This window comes from Zingiber officinale, chromosome 4A (assembly GCF_018446385.1).
Source record: "Zingiber officinale cultivar Zhangliang chromosome 4A, Zo_v1.1, whole genome shotgun sequence".
Classification (NCBI taxonomy): Eukaryota; Viridiplantae; Streptophyta; class Magnoliopsida; order Zingiberales; family Zingiberaceae; genus Zingiber; species Zingiber officinale.
Window position 1 is genome coordinate 118,316,285 of NC_055992.1, and position 25,469 is coordinate 118,341,753.

The following is a 25,469-nucleotide window of genomic DNA, read 5'->3' on the forward strand; positions in this document are numbered from 1 at the left end:
GGTCAAATTGATCAATAGATCAATTAAACCAGAGACCAATCGATCAATCGATAGATTGAGAGAGTACTGTGAGAAAAAGGGGGCACAATCGATCGACCGATCGATTGGGAGATATTCTCGTGAGTTCAGAGAGGTTCCCAATGGATCAGCCGATCGATTGGGCGCCGCCAATCGATCGGCTGATCGATTGGTCCGATCGATTGGGGTTGGATTTCTTGAGAGGTTATGAGGAAGCCTGAATCGATCGGTCCATCGATTTCGGGTATTTCTAACGAAGAGCACAGAGGCGCTCTGAATCGATCAGTTGATCGATTCAAACCTCCCCAATCGATAAATCGATCGATTGGGATATGACCATTGTGTAGGTAGCGAGCTTTGGATGATTGGGATTGCGCTGATCTAACGTGCAATCGATTGGGACATGCCTAATCGATTGGGAGTCCTAGGAGCGCAGAGTATAAAATCGTTGGCAAGCTTTCTTCTCCTTAGACTTCTCCCGATATTCTTCACCAAGCTCACATCTCTTCACACCATTTCTTGGAGGTTTTTGGGGACAAGTGCTGCTGCACTTCCAGGGTTCAAGAGACAATCTACATCAACAAGATCAAGCAAGAAGAAGGTTTTATTTGTATTCTTGTGTATTTTTTTCTTGCGTGTGTTGTATCTTGTTGTGAGAGTATTGTAGGGGGTTTCTCTACCTCCGGTTGTATCCAAGAAGGAGTTTATTTCTTAGTGGAGAGTGCTTGTGTGTGTGGATCCTTGGATTAGTCATCTCCTCTTAAAGTGGATATCAGGTAAATTTACTTGTTAGCATTGGAAAACTTAGCTTCGAGTTTATTCAGCTACACATCATCATCTACAAAGCAAGCGAACGAGCGCAATGAACTATTCACCCCTCCTCTAGCTCCGTAGTGTCCTAACAGTAACAACTACATTACAGATTTATCTTGTTCATATAATTAATTGATCGACTTAGAATTTAATACGTGTGATAAAAGATAATAATAGTGAACCATGTGACGATAATTATGTTATTTTATCAAGATTAGTAGGGTGGAACGCTTGTTGTTGTCGTCGTCGAGGATGATGATCCCTCATGATTTGGAAAAAAGAAGGCTGTTTTAATTTTTACCCAAAAATGATTAAGATTCATGTTTTTTAAATTTTTAAATGGTGAACGCTTAAAAACAAAAGAGAGTCGTTTTCGTACCAAATTTAGCCAAACAAAAGTTTGACTTCTACGATTGGAAAATATTTAGAAAAAAGCGGCCCTGCTGTTCTCGATTGATTTTCTATGAAAGTTCCATATTCTAAAATTTTTAAGTTAGCTCTATTATTTCCTATGATTAAATAATTTAGTAGATTGGCTTTGCTAATTTTAGATGAAATTAAAATTATAAAATCACAAATATTAAAAGTTTTTTTTATTTTTTTTCTATTTTTGATTTTCTCTTAGATTCCCAGGGAATCTTCCTACCCGGCCGTCACGTCGCTTCGACCGACCACTCTTATTGCGCCACGTAGACCGCTTCGCTTTCCCCTTAAGTCGCCACGCAGGGCCAGCAGACGCATCGACTTCCGTCGCATTTGACCGAAGCGAGGAGAGCGAAGTCACTAGACCAACGCCCTGTTGCGGCGGCGCATGCGGCGTAGTCGTCGGGGCTCTCTTCGTAGTCAACTACCATCAGCCGCTACCTCAATCGCAAGGCAAAGACGCGTAGCTTCCTTCTGGAGATGGAGGAGGGGAGCCGATACCGAGAGCAGGAGGAGAGGCGACGGCGGCGGATGGCCTTCTGCTCCTTGTTATGCTGCGGAACATCCAGGGATGGGTGCGTCTCTGCTTCGGATTAGGGTTCAAGAAATGCTCTTTATGGAATATTGGATGATTAGGGGTTTTACGATTCCAAAAAGGTGCGTTTTCTAATGTTTTTAAAAAAATAATTGATCTTCTTTAGTTCTTTGTGGTGCAGGAAGGAGCCAGGGAAGAAGGGATCGCCGACTTGGAGAGTGTTCTCACTCCAGGAACTGTACATAGCGACGAACAAATTCAATTACGACAACAAATTGGGCGAAGGAGGGTTTGGGAGTGTCTACAGGGGCCGGCTCTACGATGGAACTCAGGTACGTTTGCTGTATTCGTCTTAAGTATAAAAATTTACATTATTGGCTGTCTTGTTTGTTATAGAGTATGGAAAATTTGATGTTTGTAGTTACTCTATTTCATGGAGGAAAACCCACATAATGGATTATTGGCACAAACTGAGTTCTACCATTCTTTAACAATTTGTTCAGCTGTCATAATATGGACGACTGATGAACAAAAGGGTGGTGTTTGGATGCTAATGTGAAAACCTAAGGAGACTCGATATAACCGAAATGTTAAGACACTTGGGTTGGGGCTGCTAAAGAATATCCAAGTCACTTAAACATGTGGACTAAAGGAAGTAGTACTAAGGAGCAATAGGGTGATGTTTGGATGCTGATTTGAATGGCCAAGGTAACTCGTTCCAACCCATAATTATAGAGACACTTAGGTGGAGGGCTCCTTGATACTAAAGCTTGCCCAAGGGCCTCGCTCAAATTTGTGGAACTAAAGGAGTTGGGATAAGGAGAGGAGTGATCTATTATTCTCTTGTTCCTTTGAAATCTGAAATTTGCAAGAGATGAATAATGGACTATGATACAGTGTGAAAACACAAGGAGGCCTCACTGAATCATGTGGGGTAAAGGGTTGAGCTATCGCTTCTTCTGTCAACTAATAGGTAATGTTATGATATAGAGGTGCACTTGCATTCCCTTACTACTGTTTCAGGAAATAAACCAAAAAAGGAACTAGGTAAACATAGATCCATTATATTAAAAAAAAAAGTAAGGGTGATTTAGAAGAATATGCTATTGCATTATGAAGGATCTAAGCATTTACCCAAATTTGGCACTTCAGTGGATGCTAATGCCGTTGAAATTGGGAGTGCAGGAACTTTATTGCAGTGATCTTCTAGGTGGGTTTAGCAGCAATCTAGGAAAATTCGAAGTTTGAATTATTTTATACTAGTTCATAATTTTCTTGATTGTGATGATATATGCATCCAAGAATTGAAATTTTTTTAGAATGCGGATGGTCAGCTATAATTTCTTAGGTTCTTGCATCTTTAGGAAGATATCATGGAAGCAATACCTTTGCCAATATATCTAGCATGCCCTTACTACTTGATCACATGGTTTAAAATAATATTCCATGCCGGGTGAAACAAGCAAAACTTATCGTTCCGCCCGCAGACCAATATCGGCAACGACACTCTAGAGGTTCTGAGGCCCATGGCCGGCCTTAGAGGCGTCGTGCGATCCCCACGACTGCGGAGAAGGGGTCGCGCGAGTCCCGCGGTCGCAGAGGAGGCGTCACGCAAGCCTTGTGATCGCGGAGGAGGCGTCGCAAGAGCCCTGCGGCGGCGTTGGACTCATCGTGCGAGCCCTATAGTTGTGGGAGACTCAGCGCGCAACCGCGGTGAACTTGACGCAAGAGCCACAGCGGACATCTCGTGAAGCGCAACAGTTCAAACAGTAAAATTAAATAAACGTAGTTTAATAATTTTAATTAACTCCTAGCTATAGTACGAATATTTTAAATAGGCTTAATTAAATCCTAATAAAATTATCCCATTAATTATATATATTTAAAAATATTTTATTTTTATTTTTTTTGCATTTTAAATATTTAGATTAGTTTTTATTCTTAATTAATATATTTTATATTTAAAAAAATACTGAAATCATATCAGCACGATACGAAACCAAAACTGTATCGTTCCGGTGAAACATCTCGGCATGAGTCAAGATTTTAAACCTTGCTTGATCAAATGGGCTGCAAATTTATCGTAGGTCTTAGGGATTAGTCTAATTTCTTGTGAATATAGTACTCGAGAGTTTTAAATGTTCTTTCTGCCATATATGGTCAACGACAATTCTTTCCAAGTGAGTTGGCAAGTTTGTTTCCAAGTTTCAATAGGAGCTAAAAGAGGCATAGGAATCAAGAATGGTGGCAAAAGGCGATTCGTTCATCCCAGCGGCTCTGCCAGCTCGTCCCCAGATCAACACGGAAGAGGTAGATCACGAGTGATTACTAATTGAGATTTGAACCCCCCGGACCTCATGGTGGCAACGCCGCAAGAATGCATCAAAAGGAAGTGGCCAAATGTGAAGATGCAATGAACAATGAAATAAACACAAACCAATGTTGATATATTGGTGAACAAGGAGTACAAATTTACACAATAGTACTTCTACAGGATCATGATTCATTTGGATTTCCAATCAACGAACTTGTATTCTTTTTAAGGGGGAAATGTTGACTTTGACATGAAATTACATGCTAATTTGTGTCTTAAGGTCCTATAAACATTGTCTTACCCTAGATATTGGAAGGTGATAATTTTTTGTTTGAATAATATCTTATAGCTCAATCATCTCATAACTTTATTTGAGCAATCTTGGATATGTGATTAACGCAATCCATGCAATGTTACTATTTCCTGAAGTTTTATTAATTAGATTCCAATATAGATTGCTGTCAAGAGGCTAAAGGTTTGGAGCAACAGAGCAGAGATGGAATTTGCAGCGGAGGTTGAAGTTTTGGCAAAAGTGAGGCACAAGAATTTGCTGAACTTGCGTGGATACTGCGCTGAGGGGAAAGAACGCCTAATAGTCTATGACTACATGCCTAACTTGAGTTTGGTCTCCCATCTTCATGGTCAACATTCACAAGCGTGTGCTCTTGACTGGAAAAGGCGTATGAACATAGCCATAGGTTCAGCCGAGGGAATTGCGTAAGTCTTGAGATATAAGCACTCCAAAGTTGCTAGATATTTACTTCAAAAACCTATTCGATAATGTATGTTCAAGCTACAACACTCGAATTTGCTTTACAGATATCTTCACCACCATGACACACAGCACATTATCCACAGAGATATAAAAGCAAGTAATGTTTTGCTAGACTCCAAGTTCCAAGCACGTGTTTCGGATTTTGGGTTCGCGAGGCTCATTCCAGATGGTGCAACACATGTTACTACAAGGGTGAAAGGAACTCTCGGCTATCTAGCACCGGAGTATGCTATGCTTGGTAAAGCATCAGAGAGCTGCGATGTCTATAGTTTCGGCATATTGCTTCTTGAGCTTGCAAGTGGAAAAAAGGCTATTGAGAAATTGAACCTGACAGTGAAGCAACGAATTGTTGACTGGGCTCTCCCTCTAGCTCGACAAAAGAGGTTCAAAGAAATGGCAGATCCGAACCTCAAGGGAAACTTTGTGGAGTCAGAATTGAGGAGGATGGTGCTTGTTGGTCTAGTTTGTGCCCAAAGCAAGCCAGAGAATAGACCTACAATCCTTGATGTAATTGACTTGCTTAAAGGCGAGCCAAAAGGGAAGCTATTTGATTTGGAAAACAATGAATTGTTCAGGGTGAATTTCGGCCATATACTTTCTAGTTCTCTGGACAGTGCAGACGACATCGAAGAGGATTCACAGATCAACAGAATCAAAGAACTTGGTCCTTTAAATGAAACCATTACAGGTAACACCTAGTGGTAAGATATACTTGCAGACTATCCATGAACCATGGTGTAAATATCTAGTTAATGCAAGATCTTCATAAGTTGGGTGAAACCAACATTTTCAACTCATATATTCTTTAACAGGATGTTTCCATCTTTGTTTATAGGAGGGAATAATAAGAGCTAAATTCAAGGTGCTGATAGATTGCAAGGTGAATTGTTTCCATCTTATTCCCTTCTATCCTTTTCTTCAAGTTTATTGGTCAGCAAAGTGAGCAGATTTTGAGTGACTATTGTGAATCAAAAGAATGTGAGAAGTGAAGAAAAAAGATGGCTTCTTTGAAATAGCTTTATGTAGACATACAGTACAAATTGCAATATTTTTGGTTCATTAGAAGCACTAAAAGAGCAGAGTTCTTAACTTTACAAAGCAAACATTTTCTGTATTGATTTATTACTTTATTTTAAAAACAAATATTGTTTTTCTAGTAGCTATTTACTTTTTATAATCTATTGGAAAGTATATATATATATATATATATATATATATATATATATATATATATATATATATATATATATATATATTCACACTTCTATTGTACCAAATTCATTAAAGATGCAACATGGTAGAATACATTTATTTTTTTGAGATTACCATAATTTCTAAGCTCTTGATTTAAACTTTAATTAAATATAAATCTAATTTAATTTTTGCATAGATTTTAAAAGAAAAAACTTATAATGAAAATATGATATTTGAAAGTTCCATCAATATGGTTAGGGATGAGAATTTACTTATAACTAAGTTGAATTAATCGAATTGATTTAAATCAATTTTTTTTTGACAAACTGATTGATTTAAAAAAAACAAACAATCGAATTAATTATTTTTTTAAAAAAGAATTAGTTTTTTAAAAATAAATTTTGGTTTTGGTTTTAGGGTTTAGGGTTTTAAAAATAAAAAAGAATTAGTTTTTTCAAGACATAGTACCGTGGTGTATGTTGTTTGCCAAAACACAGTACCGTAGTGCATGTTGTTTGTAGATGATATTATTTTGGTAGATGAGACACGTGAAGGAGTAAATGCTAAGCTGAAATCTTGGAGGGAAACACTAGAAGGGAAATGTTTTAAGCTTAGTAGATTAAAGATAGAATATATGGAATTTAAGTTTAGCAATATTAGAAGTAATGAAACAATTGTTAAGATAGGAGAGGACGAGTTGCCTGGAACCGAGCGATTTAAATATTTAGGATCATTTTTACAAAATGATGGAGGGATTGAGAGAGATGTCTTACATAGAATACAAGCAGGATGGGTGAAATGGAGGGGAGCGTCGAGTGTTTTATGTGACCGTAAAGTACCTCTTAAACTTAAAGGTAAGTTCTATAAAACCGCAGTTAGACCTGTTATGTTATATGGAGCTGAATGTTGGGCTATGACTCGAGCACACGAGCAGAAGATGAGAGTTGCAGAGATGAGGATGTTAAGGTGGATGTGTGGACATACGAAGATGGACAAAATAAGAAATGAGAGCATTAGAGAGAAAGTCGGAGTTGCATTTATTGAGGGAAAACTCCGAGAGACACGTTTAAGATGGTACGGACATGTACTTAGACGACCAATAAATGCTCCAATTAGGCGATGTGAAACTATGATAAATATGCATATCAAACGAGGAAGAGGAAGATCAAAAAAGACTTGGTTAGCAACAATAAAACAAGATAAAATTTATTTAAATATAGATGATGATATAATAGGAGATAGAGCTCAATGGCGTAAAAGGATTCATACAGCCGACCCCACCTAGTGGGAAAAGGCTTGGTTGTTGTTGTTGTTGTTGTGGTTTTGGTTTTAAAAGTAAGATCTAAAATTTTGGTTTAATCTAAAAATTCGGTTAATTTAGTCTATTCAATTTAACTAAATAAGAAATTTTAAAATTAAAATTGAATTGAATTAATTGATTTTATTTTAAAAAAATAAATAAATTTTTGAATAACCTGAACTAAAATTTCAAATTTGGTAATAGAAAGGAACAATATGACTATAAGATGAGTAAAAACGAAAAACTCTCCTTGATCTTGTGAAGCCCCTAGAAATAGTTATTACGACGCCTCGATGATATGACCAGCGATGAGAGAAAAATAGCGAACAAGTAGATAAAGAAAAAGGTATTTGAACTTGTCATTGCTTGAGGAGTCTTCCTCTTTCACATTCAAACAAGACCATCTCTTTTATTTGCATATTCTCTAGTTTACTCTTATCCCTTGTCATATCATCAGGTGTTATTGCGACTATTTCTTTAAGCTTCACAAGAGTCTTACTGACTTATTCTTATCTACTTGATAAAAAATGATCTTTAAGCTTCACAATACTACTAAGAATTACTGAGCAAAGCTACCTAACTAATCCAAAAGGAGGCACTAATATGCTGGATTATGATCTATCAATCAGTCTACAATTTACATGTCACACAAGTAAATAGCATACAATTGCCACTAGAAACATTTGTATATGCTGGCAAGAAGAATATGAAGACCCACTGGATACCCTAACCAAATTGCTTGCCTTGTCAAATTGTAAGGTGCAGCTCCAGGCCAAAGAATTAGTGATGCTTTACCTATTCTAAACAATGAACACTACATAGGGTACGAGAAGGATGAAGTCAAAGAATAAGAGGTACACGAAGTTGGAACCTTCTGCTTAGCCAGCTTGTGGATGTCTCTGACAATGTTGAAAACTGCATCAGGTTGAGCTAGTTTGAGTGCGTTATGAGAGAATTTCTTTAGTTCCTTTTTTCCAGGACCAAACCATCTAGCCACTATGCTGGCCGTCTCCTCAGGGTTATCAGAGAACACTCCTGCTCCATTGTCTACTACATAAGGAACGTTGCCAACCTCCTGCGAGGAGCAGAGACAACCATTCGGTTATGATTGATGAGCAATCCCAACAATTTGGAGCACATGTAAACTCTCACCTGTCCGGGGATGAAGTCATTTAGAATGATAGGAAGTGCCCTTATCAAAGCCTCAGCTATTGTGCCTGGTCCCGCCTGAAAATTGAAAGCATATAAGCTATAGTACAAATTTAGAACTTAGGAAGGACAATAGGAACGTGCCTTTGTTATGATGCAATCACAGGCTCCCATCCATTTCTCCATTTGCGTCACAAATCCTTTGATCTGAAATTAAAATTTACCATTGATGATTATGTAGGAAATAAAAATCTAAAAAGAAAAAATCTATAGAAGTTTAGAAGTACTTCATACCTTCACAGGAACTTTCCATTGGATCGATTGCACTGAAGACTGTAAGAATTGGTTCCGTCCACAGATGACGACAATTTGTCCAATAGGTTTGCCAAGCTTTTTATCAAAGAGTGCTTCTCCAAGAGCAATTGCAGTTTCCTTGACTGGTCCCATACCTTCTCCACCTCCCATCACTAGAACAGCAGGTAAATGGAAGTCCATCTGCAGTTCTTCTCTTAGATCACCCTGTTATGCATGTATTTCTTAGAATTTCCCAAATGATTCCTCGCTAATTAAACGAAGTCGAACCTTGTTCACGATTGCACGGCAGAAGGATGGCCTAATCGGCAAACCAAAGACACGGATCTGAGAAGGTTCTAACCCTTCCAGCGATGCTCTTTTCGACACCTCCTCTGAGGGGCAATAGCATCTGGTCACACCATCGTGGAACCTGGCAAACAATTTGCAGATTGCACCATTCGACTTCATCTAAAAAGTTTAATCTTTTTCTAAAAAAATCAAGTACGAATCACATGAAACACACCATGTAGGGTGGCATGTATTAAGGTCTGTGATCACAGTAACAAAAATGACTCTTTTCTGGAACATCTGCCATTTAAGCACCCATAGAGGTATGTGCTGCATGAGGGGATGAACACTTATAATTATATCTGGCTTATACTTCATCAGACCTGCTTCAAATTCCCTGCAAATTTCGAAGCATCCAGGTATTTCTACAGAAATGAGTGTCAAATCTCTCAACTCTTCAGTAGAACAAATCCGACAAACTTGAAATATACAGAGCATTTGAACAATTGTAACTGCACAAATATGAATGCCAAGGAGACAGTGGAGAGAAAGAGATGTGTATGATACCTGGCATAGTAGGAAGCGAGGGCTGCAAGGTATAAGCAATGAACCCAGCGAGGTGAGGTGCCATGAAAGGCCATCTTCCACAGACGAACATGCTTGATTAAGAACTTGTAGGTTCTTTCCATGTTGTTCAGGGGCCAACCTGCATACTCTTTCCCCAAATCCTTCACAAAAACCTGTACACAAGTATGCATTTTGCAGTTAAATTAGTAGGAATTTACATAATTTGTCTCCAAATTGCTTGCATTCAAACCAAAAGATTTGAGTATCTTCTCAAGAATCCGCGGAAATTGGGGGATTAACATGATCCAACTGACAAGCAGCGTGTCTCAATCAAAGAAAGCTCCTCGAATCGATTCAATAAACACCCACAGTCAAACAAGACGAGCTAGGGTTAGTTACCCGGTACTCGAAGCCGAATTCGAGCTGGAAGGCGTCGCGAATGGCCTCGGCAGAAGCGCGGTGCCCTCCGCCCGTGTCACTCATGAGCACAAGGACATTCTTATGCCGATCCGCCCCGATCTGGGCTAGATCCACGGCCCCATTCAACTTCCCCCATTCCGCCGCCTCGTCCTCTCCGTCGCAGGGGCCGGCGTTGAACGAGCATCGCACCGGCTGCCGATCGCCTTGGCCTCCGCCATAGTAGGCGAACACGCTCTGGAGGACGGAATCCGGGATCCATCGCCGCGGCGACACCACCGACATCACCATGGCTTTGCAGGCGCAGGCTCGCAACTTCAATGCGACCACCACAAACCGAAGCAAATATAAAGGATCGCCGGAGCAGCCAGCAGCGACCAAATCAGGATCCAATCCAAAGCCGATTGCAAAATTCCCATAAACCTCCCATCACAACCGCTGCACGAACATGAATGGACGCGTGTGCGGAAAAGATTGGACGGAGAAGCGTTCGGCATGTGGTTACTTGTTCGATTCACTCAATTCGGTTGATTCGGGGAATGATGCTTTAGAGTTGGGATGATTCGCATAAGCGAGCGCGAAACGGCATATTCCACCGGGGCGCGGGAGAATCAAATGCGGTATGGTGTTCCGCAGGATTCCTTGGACTTTTATCTGTGCGCCTGAGACGCAGGAAAACATTCTCTGTTATTTGAATGGTACAAATTTCATTTTACCCTCTGAAATTTACTCACTTCTCAAAACGCTGCAGAAGTTTAAGGATCACAAAATACACCCTCATACTTTTCAAAATTCCTTTTTCATTTTTCCCATGGGTCGCGCTAACTCTTTAAGTATCAAATTATGCTTAATAATTAGCTATTTAAAAGAGTTCAATAACATATATTTAATTAAAGCAGAACCTTCTTTTCTTACGCCATTAAGTAATTAAGATAGTAAAAGATATAATCCATCATCTCAGCGACTCCACCATTATCTATGAAAAAATAAATCGAGAAGTTATAGTTGACTAGTGTAGAAAAGAATTTTTTTTTCTCGACTTTATCGAGATTCGAATCTTTATCATATGGTAATAACTCTACTCCGTACTAGCCAACTTGACATTAAGCAGGGCTGGACCTGAGCACAGTCTCAAGAGTCAACTGTCTCAGGGCCCATCATCTTAGGGGGCCCAATAGTTGGAGCACAATAGTTTGTAATAATCGATCTACACTTTTCAAGGACTTAATTATAATTTTAAAAATTTTATGTAAAAGTGTAAAATAATAAGTTGAACCCTATTTCCCCTTTGTCTTCCACATGTTCTCGATTTTTCACTTCTCCGCCGCCAGCAGCTAACGCCGTCGGTCCGCACTACTGCTGTCGTTCCGCGTCATCGACTCGCCATTGTTCCACGAAGTCACCTGTGATGCTTCTCCTCCCCTTACTATTGCGGTCTCTTGTCGACTGTCGCCTTCTATCAAAATTTTTGAACAAGGAAGCATCGATCAAGGCTCAACATTCATGATTCAACAATCGCGACGCTACCTAAGTTGCTGAGTGTTGACTTGTTGTTCACGTCATTGTCGACATTTCTTATTTTCTTTCTTTCCCATTCATCGATTCCAATTTCCAATCCTTCAGTGCAACTGTGCAAGGTTCGTACAATCGTATCTTCTCTAGTGGGTTTGAATTTGATGATGTTTCAATATGGGGTTTTAATGCTATAACCCTATTTCTCTTTACTTAATGCAGAAATCAGAATTTGTCTTTGCTGAATTTGTTATGTTTGGATTAAAGCTTCCATTTATCTGGCACAAGATAAAAGATTAGAGCTTCCATTTCTCTTTACCTAAGGTTCGATAAGGTATGAGGCACAAGATTAAAGCTTCCATTTGTATCTTTCAATGCCACTGGATTTTTTTTTTTTTTTTTTTGATTTTGTCTTGATAATTAAGATCATTAGTAAGAATTGTAATCTTGTTTATATCTTGCATATTTGGTTACAGTTAACTAAGGGGAGCATAATATAGGCAAAAATATCAAATTGGAAATTCTTCCCTTGAGGTGGGTTTTTCTTGTAGTTAATGTAATTCCTTAGAAAAATTTGGACAACATAAGACTATAAGAGTTTTAATATTTTGATAATTCTTACACATTTTTTAGGTAAAATATATAATCAATGGCTCCCAATCCCAAACATCTATCTGGCTATCAGAAAAGAAAGAGAAAGCAAAAGGAAGAAGCATTAATTCAAAGTCAAGCAGGAGATATTGATAAATATTTTCCTAGTAACAAGAGAATGATGGTAGAAGAAACAATTGATAATTCAACGAATGTGGAACAGGAGAATGAAAACAACATTCATGTTGAAGAACTTGATTAATCTTTGGATATAGAATTGATTCAAACCCTTAAAGTAAATAAATCGAATGATGAAGATGATAGGGATGTGGTTAATAATCAATTTGAAAATCAAGAGACTTTGTTTCCACTTAATATTGATGATCCAAAAAATTGGGATAAGATTGATCAAAATATACAGGATTTTTTAGTTGAAAGGGGTTCAAGTAGAGTTTATGGTGTTTTGTTTCCTAAGGACAATAATGGTAGGCATTTTGATGCATCACATTACAAGAGATTACTGTTGAAGCAATCTAGGTGCTCTAGGTTTTGATGTTTGGGCAAAGGTTTAAGTTAGGTTTATTGTTGTATTTGATATGCATTATGAGTGTGCAGGATACAGGTACAACAAGGAAAGTCCAAGTGTGATCTTGGCAAAGGAGGAAAGTTCAAGAATAAGTCTTGGCGGTGTAAGTCCAAGCATGTAGTCTTGGCAACGTAAGTCCAAGTGTGACTTGGCAATAGATGAAGTCCCGGAGGTGAGGAGCCTCTTGGCAAAGGAAGACCCGACAATATGGACAAGGCCGAAGGAAGCTCCAGAAGGCAAGACGTGAAGGATGGGGAGACATCCGAGGGACGCGAGGCTGATGGAGGAGGCTAGAAGGCTATGTCTAGGTTGGTCGGGCGAGGACGAGTGCATGAGAGATTGTACTCGGAGTAAAATCCTAGTTTTAGGGTTTTACCGTAGCGTTACTGTAGCAGTTACTGTAGCGTTCGACTGATGCATGTACCAGTCGACTGATGCACTGTAGCAGAGAGCTGTTGAGAGAGTCGTTGGGCTGGCACCAGTCGACTGGTGCATGGACTAGTCAACTGGTAACGAGCAAATCAGGTTGATGATTTGTTCCAAGCTCTATAAGAAGGAGCTTGGTATGGCCGACCAAGGTGACGAAATTAGACTTGGTTAAAGCCTAATTAGTAGTCACCAAACGTGCTCAAGGTTCTCTTGTGTCCAAGTGTTCTTGGTTGGTGTTGTGGTGATGTAACGACCACCCTTCTTACTACTACTACTCTTTAAGGATGACCGTTACTTAATTACTAACTCTACTTAACCGGTATGATTAAAAATCACATGGAAACCCTACCAAAAAATTTCGGCAAAATCTCCCCTGTACCGATGACCATATTCAACAATACATGCAATATATACTCAGTCACAAGCGGCTGGAACACATATCAATCAACCACGCAGTTAAATAGGTATCAAACACACAAATATCTACTTATTAAACTGAACTCATCCTACATGCAATCTAAATAGAATAATCTCAAATGACATGAACTTAAAATACAACTCAAATGTTTACAATAACTAAAATGCGGAAACTAAAATTAAAACTTCTTTCCTAGTCCCAAGGCTTCCATAGTCCTGGCATCACACATCCTTCGAACACCTCCTTGTCGCCTTCCTTTCTATATCTTTTCCTTTCCTGTATCTGCAGTAAGAGGATGTGCAATCTATAAGCAAAATTTACTTAGTAAGCGCTATCTAACTCACAAAATCACGAATGTGCATGTATACGAAAAGAACTAGAAACTATATGCTCTAAAAAGAAATAAAGCATAAACATAACTGCTCATGTCAAACTAATAGCAAAGAAAAGCTAAGGAATCTACTCATGTAATTCTAATAGTTAATCATGCTACTCATCTAATAGGTAAACATGAAAACTACTCATCCACTAGATAAACATAGTAGAGTAAAGAACTAAACTTACTGATTTTTAGAACTATATGAACCTTATTTCATTTGTTCTAAACTTAATCTTTAATACTTTATGTTTATGTAAAACTCGTTTTACTTGTTCAAAAACGTATACTTATAATACTTCAAAATAATAATCAACTTCTTCTTGGGCCCGACAACTGTACTTGCTTTTACTTTTATAACGACCTGACCCATTTGGCGGCCCATTTGGCGACCCTAGGGTCGTCGACCGTCGACCCTCGGCCGTGCCGTTACTACTAGGTTATCTAAACCTAGGGACGACTATGGGAGCCCAACCCAAGGACAACTGAGAGTCCAGTACAGTGCCACTGATAAAAGTAAAATACTTGTTATCTTTTAATACTTCTAATATATAATACCTCGGCATTTTAATAAGCACCTTGTGTGCCAAAAATCCCTAAAGTCTTGACTTTGGGATATACTTAAGCCTTGGCCTTTTTCTTTCTTTTCTTTATCTTTCTTATACTTGTTAATACTTCTAAAAGAATACTTTTTTAAAAAGAAACTGAAATGTTTAAGCGAATTCTAACTTTGAAATGCTTAGGTAAACTGAAATTCCACACTTAAACATACTAAGAGTGAATGCTTAAACAAACTGAAAGGGAATACTTAAACAAACTAAAATTAGATGCTATAACAACTGAAACTGCTGTACTTGAGAAGTTCTAAAACTGTAGTTTAAACAGGAATAAATCTACATGCCATCTTAACAAAACAATCTGCATACAAAGCTTAACATAAATCTGCATGCTAAGCTTAACTAAAATCTGCATATTAAGCTTATCTAAAATCTGCATACTAAGCTTAACAAAATCTGCATACTATGCTTATCTAAAATTTGCATACTAAGCTTATCTAAAATCTGCATACTAAGCTTAACAAAATCTGCATACTAAAATTCTGCATATTCAAGTTAACAAAATTCTGCATATAAACTTAATAAAAATCTGTACTACAATGAGATCTAAACTGCACTAAAATTTTGTACTACAAGGAGATCTAAACTTTATTAAAACTTCCAAATTGATTTCAATCATTTCAGTTCTCCCACTCATCTAGTATCAACGACTGCCTTCTAAACTTTCTGTTTGATCATCAACATGATATATCTTACAGTCATCTGATTATATGTAGCGAAACCCCATTGAAATAGATCATATAATCTTCTACCCAGCAGCTCTAATGCAGGGACTCTTAGACCTTTAATATCTGAATCATATATTGAGATTTTGAGTGGACACTTAACATCCAGTAGAGCCTGCGTTAAAATAGTTGTTCCAACACTTACATTAATACTGTGATCATATAAAACTTGTCCACTATTCCTATCACTGAAATCAACCATAGCTGCCAAGATACTCTAAGGCATTTTAAGTAACAAACTCATGGATGTCTTGGATTGGGAGTCTGCTTATCTTTCTTATATAAACTGAAGACAGCAAATATAAAATCAGATCAATAATCATTTATTTCATATTAAATAAAACAAACATGTTGATGAGTGGTAAATGATCTGATTCTATATGATCAACATAAATCACAGGTGACCAATTCGGAAGATTAACTCTTTTAGTTGTTCCTACTTATTAAGGAAACCCAAAGCTCAATCTACAATGCTTTCAAATACAAGGCTAGTTATATTCACTGCATGAATTCAGAACCCTAATGCTACAACAGAACACTAAGGAGAAATCAAAACTTCGAACCATTCCTAACTATTGAAACTAACCCAAACCAACAATTCAGTGGAAGCCATGCAAGGAACATAATTCAGATTCAAAACTTCTCAAATCTGTTCTATAGAAACCAAAACCGCTATACCAAAACAAAGCCGCAACAGAACCTACACTAACTTCCTTCAAAACAGATTATTCACAGTATAAATCCACATAAACCAATGACAACAAATTGATTTCAAGCAAGTTCTCCAATATCTATACCAAATCCTTCCTATATACTCATGCTATCTCAAGGAAATTAATGAAAGAATTTCTACTGTAACAATTTGCTACTGGAAACCTAAAACTCTAATTGTTCTTCATGCTCATTGCTTAGAACAGCAAATTCTGAACTGCACAGCAACTCACGGCAGCAATATTAATTCCTTGCTCCCTACTTCATGCTTCGGAAAATAAACCACATGCCTAACTATACATCCTGATCAAATCTGAAACAAGCAACTCACGACAAAAACCCTAAACCGACAATCATCACAGAAAAAAAACTCGAAAACAAAGGAGATAGAAATCCGGAACTATCCTACTGCAGGTGAGCAGCGACTTACCTAGCGTTCTTGGGTTCAAACCGAGGAGGAGGAGTTGTTAGGGTTCCGGTTAACTCAAGCTCTTGGTCCCTTCTTGTGCTCACGGCCTCTCCTCGACATGAGGACCACCACCTCGTGAAGAAAACCTCGAAGAACAACCTCGCCGGCCGCCGGAGACGTGATCGCTTGCTGCCGCAATTTCGCCCAAGAAGAAGTCGCGCCGTCGCGAGAGAGGAGGGGAAGAACAGATCCGGTTTCGGGAGAAAGGGAAAAACTTAATCCCTTTATAACTAGGTTTTCTATTACAAACTTTACCTTAAATACAATCCGTTCTTTCCTTAATTAACAAAACTCGCTGGAAGAGTTGGTTGGCTGTGTTTGACCGAAACCTCTGGTCACGGTTTCGAAATCTCAGCCAAGCATTTAATTTCTTTTTTATTTTAACTGTTCTTAAATACTGCTTAAATGTATTTCGTCCCATATATGTTCATAAAAAGGTTGTAGACCAGTTGGTTGACTGAGCTCGATAAAAATCAGATTCGGGTTCGAAGTCCTGAATTCAAAACCCGGCTTCAATATATATATTTATTATTATTTATTTTTTTAAACTTCTTCCTCTTGGTAAAAATACCAAACGAACTCCAAAAATTACATAAAAATACTCTAAAAATTCCTAAAAATCTCTAAAATTTTTCTATAGCATTTCAAAATATTTTTGAATTATTTTTGGAGCTCAAAATGAGGAAATTTGGGTCATTACAGGTGAGATTTCTCCACCCAAAAGGAGTTGCTTGAGTAGCCGGAGTTTGCCGGGGGTTAATCCACCGAAGGATCGGGATCGTCCACCTTTCGGACAGCCGTGGAGTAGGAGCAAGTTATCTCCGAACCACGTTACATTGACGTGCATTGGTTTTCATTTCCTTTCTTTATCTTTAACTTTCATATTCGTATTTAGTTTCGTATTATTCCGCTGTGCAACTAACGAATACGTAGGAAGCCATCGATTTGGGTGAGCCGCTATTCACCCCCCCCCCTCTAGCGGGCACATCGGTCTCAACAATTGGTATCAGAGCGAGGGCGCTCTTCTACGGACTAACCGCCAAGAGAGCAAGAAGCTAGAGGAAGAAGAAGATGGAGTCCGAAGGACCGCTCGGATGGGATATCCGAATTCCACCTCCGTATGACAAAGAAGACTTCAATTATTGGAGGAAGCAGTTGGAGACATGGTTCCAAATGGATTGGAACCAATGGGTTGTCTTGAGTGACCCATTTGAAGCTCCTACAAACAAAAAGGGGAAGCCCCTCCGACCTCGACATTGGACCGAGGAACAAAGGGAGCAAGCGGAGGCGGATAAGGAGGTAACAAAAATTTTGTTAAATCTATTACCTTCTAATATCATTGTGAGTGTAGGTGAATGCACAAGTGCATGTGATCTTTGGAAAAAGATTATTGCTTATCATGAAGACCCGTCACAATTCCAAGGAGTAGAGGAGCCAAAGGAGAAGGGTTCATTGGTCCAAGAAGAGAAGGACCAATCCGATGTTGACATAAGGTCAACATCCGAGGAGGAGAAGGAAGATGAGGAGGTATCATCCACATCATCAAGGGAGGAAGAAGTAGAACCGTCCACATCTTCAAGTGAAGAGGAAGAAGAGCAATCCAAAGAAGAGGAGATCTTGGAAGCTCAACCCTCCACCTCAACTACCAAGAAGAGCACAAAGGACCACATCAAATACTTTGAGTGTGGTAAGATGGGGCACTACAAGAGTAGGTGTCTTTTGCTCAAGAAGGTAAAGGAGGTAAACCCTAAACTCACTAAAGTTAATTTAGAAACTAATGTGAGTTGTAGGAGGAAGAAGAAGGAGGAGAAGAAGCACATTAGGTGCTTTACATGTGGTGAGTGGGGTCACTACCACACAAAGTGCCCAAGGAGAGGAGAGCTCAAGAAATTGGCGCACTTGAAGAAGTGGGAGAAGAAGAGAGCTTCAAGGGTAAGGGAGGTAAACCCTAATTTGAATGCTAGTTCAAATTTAAATCGTTATAATGCTATTTATCATGAAAATAGAATGCATGATAAACCTAAGGACAAATATATACCTCCTCATGCTAGATCTACCATACCTAAGGTTAGGAAGGTAGATAACTACTTAGGCAACAATTCTAAGGACTTTAGATATAAGCCTAAGGCTAGCAATGCTCATAGGAATCAACAAAAATCCAAATCTATGGATTTAGTAAGGGAAAACCAAGTCTTAAGTTCAAGACTTGATAACTTAGAGAGAACCTTAGCAAGAATGGAAAACTTGCTTAAGGGGCAAAGTGAGCATAACCTTGGAAAAGCTAGACAAGAGCCATCCAATGGCTATAGAGGTTTGGGATACAAACCTAAAGCCAAGAAGGATATGACTTCCTTTCATAGGGTTCCATATAGTTATGGGAGCAACCCTAGGTTTAGAGGTCAAGTCAAAGATACTAGGGAAGGAATCCCTAAAAGTACTTTTGGCAAGAACAATGTGACTAAGACTTCTAAGAAGTCTAACAAAATCACAAAGAAGGTTACAAGGGAAGTTATTTCTAGAAGTGACCTAGTAGAAGTGACCAAGGCTTCTAAGAAGTCTCGAAAGGTCCTTAGGAAGGTATCTATAGAAGTCATCCCTAGTGAGTACCTAGAGCATCCAAGGAGCACCAATAGATATTGGGTTCTTAGGAACATATTCTCTACACCCTAGATAGGTTTAGAGAGTGTCAACATAAATTGGAAGAGTAGTTAACCCAACCTTGTTAAAGTTGACACTTGAGAACATTTTCAAGGTTATTGTTAACTTTTGAAAATGAAAAGGATTATGGGGTTACTCTTTGAAAGATTAATATATGTGCCAAAATTTGAAGAGTTGAACTTAATCTAAATTGGCACTCTTAAGAAAAGTATAAGAAAAATCAAGTTAGAACTTTGATACTTTCTTAAGGAATTAAGAGAAAACTCATACTTTAATTAAATGTATTACTTCTTGGAAGAGTAACATGTGCCAAATCTTAAGGAATTGTGTGTGAATTAAATTGGCACAATTTGGATGATCATATGAACTACCAAGTTGGGATTTTGGTATGTTCCTAGGGAGCCAAGGCCAAATCCGGGGCTCAAAATATAAGGTGATTACCTCTTTGGAAGGATAAATATGTCAAAGTTTGAGGAATGTGTTTAATTTTAATTGGCATAAATAAATCAAGAGATTAAAGAAATGTCAAGTTGGGGTTTGGTATTTTCTTGATGAAATTGGGCAATCTAGGGTTAAATTTTGAGTTAGCTAGGGTTAAGAATACTTAGATAGGTAATCTAGGTAAATTTTATTTATGCTAACTTGCCATGATTGTTTGCCCATCATATGCCATGACATCATATTTAGCATTCACATTTTATTATGAAAAATATAAAAATATCATGTCATGTCATACATACATCATGTAGCTATAGCATGCTTTACTTTTGAAAATTACTTATTTTGATGTATGTCATTAATTATCATGCAGTATGTCAATTTCCTTGTAATTAAGGATAAAAGGCATTTATTATGTATGGAAGTGTCCCAACAAGAGGGATCATATCAAGTAACATCCTAGATGGATGATCATGATTTTTACAATGCCTAGATAGAGATGCATGATCCCTTAGTTTAGGGCAAGACCAAATATACATCTCACAAAGAACTATAAGGTGACTTATATGTGTTTTAATACACATTAGATACAAGTGAGATGTTAAGATGGTGAACTAAACTCAAGATGTTGATCTAGTACATCTTGTTGAGTTTTAGGTTCATCAAAATACATAGTTATGTGTCTTCCAATCATTGGGAAAGCTAATGTACAAGTCATGTGCATTGAGCCCAAAGAAAGTGGTTGGATATTGGTTTTAAAAATGATTTCAAAATATTTTTGAAAAACATTGGTGAAGACTATCTTTTGATAGTAATCATCATTGGAAAGTTAGACACAAACTAGGAGAAAACATTGAAATTTTCAAGAGTTTTCAAATTTGTGTCAATCTTTGAAAATAGGAAGTATTTTCATAGAAAACTATTTTTTCCTGATAAAGTATACCCTAAATAATGTCTACATGAGTTTTCATGATGAAAACAAGTATGTATTGGTTAAGAAAAATCAGAGTGAAGTTTCGGTTGAGGTTTAGTTTCATTATTGAATTTTGAACCTTAAAACTTCGAGTTTTGATTTTCCTAATTATTTAGGAACCCCAAGTCATTGTTGGTGCAATGATAGAAGTTTGACCATATTTTTAGGGGGAGTTACTCTTTGAAAACATAAAAATCTTTTCCAAGATCAAAAGGAGGTCAAGTGTTGAGGTAGCACATGGCATTGGTGTGGGAGGTGTTACCAAGGATAAGGGAGAGTCATCCAAGGCCAATAAGAAGGAATATGCTAGGGTAGCATATAATTATAGCAAGAATGAGGTGTCCAAGATTAAGGACAAGAAGAAATTCACCAAAGACAAGGTGTCTAAGGTTAAGAATGTGAGTTTTGTAGGTCAAGTGTCACTTGAGGTGCACCGAAGTGGCCTAGTCATAGTAAATGAGTCACTTAGGGAGGTGGCTAAGATTAATAGCTCAAGGGGGAGCTCAAAGAGTCTTTGGGACATATGGTAAATGATCGTAAGTGAACCAAGATGTGCCAAAGGGATTAGAGATGGATTTGAGTCTCTATTATACTTGGTTGACACAATTGGGTTAAGTTTCATGCATGAAAATATGACATTGGGGTTATATTACATGAAAATGAGTTTTTGATGTATAGATGCCATATAAACCAATGCTAGGGGTGCATTGTGGGTTGGTATGGGCAAATACATCAAGAGGAAGTCAAAACTAGGACTTTAGGTCAAGGTTCAATTGAACCATTTAGCTAGTTTTGATTTTATGTCAATCTTAGAATTGGTGATAGATACATTTTGTAATATATTTTTCCCAGGTAGATAAGGGTTCAATAGACCTCTCCACAAAATTTGGGAATTTTTGGAGGTCTGTGGAATTTCTGGTGCATTTCTGAAGTTGGCTTGAAAAGGTTAATTTTTGCAGAAATAGGGTACCAGTCGACTGGTGCAGATACCAGTCGACTGGTAACAGTGATTTTGAGCACAGAATGTCTCTGTAAGCTCATTTTGATGAGGGCAGTCGACTGGTTCAGATACCAATCGACTGGTAACAGTAGATTTCGACCACAGAATGCTTCTGTAAGGTTCTGTCGAAGGGGGCAGTCTACTGGTACCTAGTTCAGTCGACTGATACCAGCCTAAACGTGTTTTTCAATGTTGTTCTTGACCGTGTCAACTCGTTTAAATGTATAAGATCCATGGGGGATAAATACATGAGTTTAGGGTCAATTTGGATGACATGTTTTCAATAATTGGGATATTGTTGGAGCTTTTCTTTTGATGTATGGCAAAGGGGGAGAAGTTTAGGTTTAAGTGGGAAACCTATACACCTTTGCAAGAAATCCTAGCTCGAGGGGAAGCATAGGTGAAGGGGGAGCGATTGTTTAGGCAAAGGGGAGAAGTTTACCTTTATGGGAAATCCTAGCTCAAGGGAGAGCTTAGGTGAAGGGGGAGCCTAGGGATTTAGGTTCCATTATTTATGCATGAGTTGATTTGCATATTTATTTGCATATATATTACATTTATGTTTCCCTAACTTAAACAGGTTGCCAAACATCAAAAAGGGGGAAATTGTTGAAGCAATCTAGGTGCCCTAGGTTTTGATGTTTGGACAAAGGTTTAAGTTAGGTTTATTGTTGTATTTGATATGCATTGTGAGTGTGCAGGATACAGGTACAACAAGGAAAGTCCAAGTGTGATCTTGGCAAAGGAGGAAAGTCCAAGAATAAGCCTTGGCGGTGTAAGTCCAAGCATGTAGTCTTGGCAACGTAAGTCCAAGTGTGACTTGGCAATGGATAAAGTCCCAGAGGTGAGGAGCCCCTTGGCAAAGGAAGACCCAACAATATGGACAAGGCCGAAGGAAGCTCCAGAAGGCAAGACGTGAAGGATGGGGAGACATCCGAGGGACGCGAGGCTGATGGAGGAGGCTAGAAGGCTAGGTCTAGGTTGGTCGGGCGAGGATGAGTGCATGAGAGATTGTACTCGGAGTAAAATCCTAGTTTTAGGGTTTTACCGTAGCGTTACTGTAGCAGTTACTGTAGCGTTCGACTGGTGCATGTACCAGTCGACTGATGCACTGTAGCAGAGAGCTATTGAGAGAGCCGTTGAGCTGACACCAGTCGACTGGTGCATGGACCAGTCGACTGGTAACGGGCAAATCAGGTTGCTGATTTGTTCCAAGCTCTATAAGAAGGAGCTTGGTATGGCCGGCCAAGGTGACGAAATTAGACTTGGTTAAAGCCTAATTAGTAGTCACCAAACGTGCTCAAGGTTCTCTTGTGTCCAAGTGTTCTTGGTTGGTGTTGTGGTGAGGTTTCTCCACCCACAAGGAGTTGCTTGAGTAGCCGGAGTTTGCCGGGGGTTAATGCACCGAAGGATCGGGATCGTCCACCTTACGGACAGTCGTGGAGTAGGAGCAAGTTATCTCCGAACCATGTTACATTGACGTGCATTGGTTTTCATTTCCTTTCTTTATCTTTAGCTTTCATATTCGTATTTAGTTTCGTATTATTCCGCTGTGCAACTAACGAATACGTAGGAAGTCATCGATTTGGGTGAGCCGCTATTCACCCCCCCCTCTCTAGCGGGCACATCGGTCTCAACAATTACTACCTAATGGCGAAAAAAAGATAGAAAGTGACTTGTGTATTCAATTTCTTCTGACAAAGTATTTTGCTTCTGTTGTAAATTAATCAAAACTCAAAGTACCATGTACAAAATTGGTCAATTGGCTAATGAAGGGTACAAAGATTGGCATAACTTGAGCCATAGTCTAAAAAATCATGAAGCAAGTAAGGAACATATTGATTGTATGATTAATTGGATTGAATTGGAGAAAAGGTTGGAAAAAAATAAGACAATTGATGATAGCATACAAGTAGAAATCAACAAAGAGAAGGAGCATTGGAGACAACTATTAAAGAGGATAATTGCTATTGTGCATAGATTGGCAAAAAAACAACTTGGCATTTCGAGGAGATTATGAGAAAATTTATGCTGAAAACAATGACAACTTTTTGCAAATGATTGAAATGATAGCGGAGTTTGATCCAATAATGAAAGAACACATTCGTCGAATACAATCAAGGGAAACTCATTATACATATCTTGGTCCTAAAATCCAAAATGAGTTGATACAGATGCTAGCACATGAAGTGAAAAAATCAATCATTGCAAAAGTTAAAAAGACCAAATATTATGTAGTTATACTAGATTGTACTCCAGATGCAGGTCATGAGGAACAAATGTCCCTTGTAATATGTTGTGTGGATGATTCAGCAAGCTCTACAGTGATAGAAGAATATTGGGTTGAATTTTTGAAGATAGATGATATATCAGGACATGGACTTTTACTGAGTTAAAAATTGTGTTGAAAAATATTAGACTTAATCTTGATGATATAAGAGGCCAAGGATATGACAATGGATTAAATATGAAAGGAAAACATAATGGAGTGCAGAGAAGATTATTAGATATTAACCCTAGAGCTTTCTATACTCCTTGTGGATGTCACAACCTAAATTTGGCATTATGCGATATTGCGAATTGTTGTCCTCAAGCTATGTCATTTTTTGAAGTAATACAACGGATATATAAATTGTTCTTATCTTCTACCTAGCGATGGAAAATTTTCAAACATCACGTTGAAGGTTTAACACTTAAGCCATTGTCACAAACCCGTTGGGAAAGTCACGTTGAAAGTGTGAGACCGATAAAAGAACAAATTTCAAAGATAAGAGATGCTTTACTTGACTTAGCAGACATGAGTGATGATCCAACAAGAAAGAGTGAGGCTGAGTCTTTAGCAACACATGATCTTGAAAATTTTGAATTCTTGGCTGGTTTGGTAATTTGGTATAAGTTGTTGTATTCAGTAAATATTGTAAGCAAGATTCTCCAAGCTGAAGATGTAGATATTGATGTTGCTATTAAACATATAAAGGGTCTTATGTTGAATTTTGAAGAATATAGAGAATATGGATTTGAAAAGGTTGTTAATGAAGCTAAACAAATGGCAAATGAATTGGGAATTGAAGCTTCATTCAAGGAAAAACGTATTATTAGAAGAAAAAAAAAGTTTGATGAAACTGTTACAAATGAGGTAACACAATCAGCGGAGGAATCTTTCAGAGTTAACTACTTTTTCTTTTTGATTGATCAAGGGTATTCTTCTCTACAATGCCGGTTTGAACAATTTAAAAAATATGAAGAAACTTTTGGATTTTTATTCAGTTTGGAGAAATTAAAGTGTGCTGATCATGATAATTTGTTAAGATCTTGTGAAAATCTTGAACAATGTTTAAAGCATAATGGCAATTCTGATATTGATGGACATGAGTTATTCATGGAGTTAACTCTTTTGAAGCATTCTTTACCAACAGAAGCAAAAAGAGCAAGAGACGTATTGAATCATCTCAAAGATATGGATGACTGTTATCCGAATGCTTATATTGCTTACAGAATTTTGTTGAATATACCAGTTATAGTTGCAACTGCCGAAAGAAGTTTCTCGAAGTTGAAATTGATTAAAAATTATCTTCGATCAACTATGTCACAAGAAAGATTGAACGTGTTGGTCATGCTATCAATTGAGAAGAAAATTGTGGAATATCTTGATTACTCATGATTCATTGATATTTTTGCATCAAAAACGACAAGACATGTTATATTTAAGTGAGTATTGGTAATATCTATAATTTATTATTGTTTAACTAAATTACATATGATCCGGCGGTAAGAATAGGGATCCCCATCCGGGGGAAGTCATCGCCACGTGGAAGTCAAAAGGTCAATTGGCCTATCGGACACGGGTGGACCGATCGGCCGACCGGGTTCTAGACGGAA

At 38.1% G+C, this 25,469-nt stretch overlaps 3 protein-coding genes across 4 annotated transcripts; 2 read left to right on the plus strand and 1 right to left on the minus strand.

Annotated features, from left to right (window-relative positions):
• Nucleotides 1-1,574: 1,574 nt before the first annotated feature.
• Nucleotides 1,575-5,967, plus strand: LOC121970749 (PTI1-like tyrosine-protein kinase At3g15890). Of its 2 annotated transcripts, none has more exons than XM_042521656.1 (5): nt 1,575-1,829; nt 1,971-2,121; nt 4,558-4,820; nt 4,923-5,579; nt 5,714-5,967. In XM_042521656.1, exons 1-4 carry the CDS (start codon nt 1,735-1,737, stop codon nt 5,575-5,577), a joined length of 1,164 nt encoding a protein of 387 aa, XP_042377590.1. In that variant the 5' UTR covers nt 1,575-1,734; the 3' UTR covers nt 5,578-5,579; nt 5,714-5,967. The 2 variants fall into 2 exon arrangements, with proteins under 2 accessions (XP_042377590.1, XP_042377589.1); XM_042521655.1 differs by having other exon boundaries at nt 4,923-5,566.
• Nucleotides 5,968-7,953: 1,986 nt separating this feature from the next.
• LOC121970748 (probable monogalactosyldiacylglycerol synthase 3, chloroplastic) lies at nt 7,954-10,390 on the minus strand. Its single transcript, XM_042521654.1, has 8 exons — nt 10,070-10,390; nt 9,671-9,843; nt 9,339-9,500; nt 9,104-9,245; nt 8,816-9,040; nt 8,666-8,728; nt 8,525-8,599; nt 7,954-8,447 (listed from the first exon to the last, which is right to left on the minus strand). The coding sequence occupies exons 1-8, from the start codon at nt 10,376-10,378 to the stop codon at nt 8,187-8,189; spliced, it is 1,410 nt and encodes a 469-aa protein (XP_042377588.1). The 5' UTR covers nt 10,379-10,390; the 3' UTR covers nt 7,954-8,186.
• Nucleotides 10,391-24,387: 13,997 nt separating this feature from the next.
• On the plus strand, nt 24,388-25,251 carry LOC121972690. Its single transcript, XM_042524337.1, has one exon. It carries the CDS (start codon nt 24,388-24,390, stop codon nt 25,249-25,251), a length of 864 nt encoding a protein of 287 aa, XP_042380271.1.
• The last annotated feature ends 218 nt before the right edge of the window (nt 25,252-25,469 follow it).

Bases quoted from the DNA above. Each gene is read 5' to 3' on its own strand.
- LOC121970749 (XM_042521655.1), top strand. From the start codon at position 1,735: ATGGAGGAGGGGAGCCGATACCGAGAGCAGGAGGAGAGGCGACGGCGG. The intron at 2,122-4,557 runs GTACGTTTGCTG...ATTCCAATATAG, and splicing joins GGCTCTACGATGGAACTCAG to ATTGCTGTCAAGAGGCTAAA. The intron at 5,567-5,713 runs GTAACACCTAGT...CTTTGTTTATAG, and splicing joins TTTAAATGAAACCATTACAG to GAGGGAATAATAAGAGCTAA.
- LOC121970748 (XM_042521654.1), bottom strand. From the start codon at position 10,378: ATGGTGATGTCGGTGGTGTCGCCGCGGCGATGGATCCCGGATTCCGTC. The intron at 8,729-8,815 runs GTATGAAGTACT...TTTTAATTTCAG, and splicing joins AATGGAAAGTTCCTGTGAAG to ATCAAAGGATTTGTGACGCA. The intron at 8,448-8,524 runs GTGAGAGTTTAC...TGCTCCTCGCAG, and splicing joins ATGACTTCATCCCCGGACAG to GAGGTTGGCAACGTTCCTTA.
- LOC121972690 (XM_042524337.1), top strand. From the start codon at position 24,388: ATGAGTGATGATCCAACAAGAAAGAGTGAGGCTGAGTCTTTAGCAACA.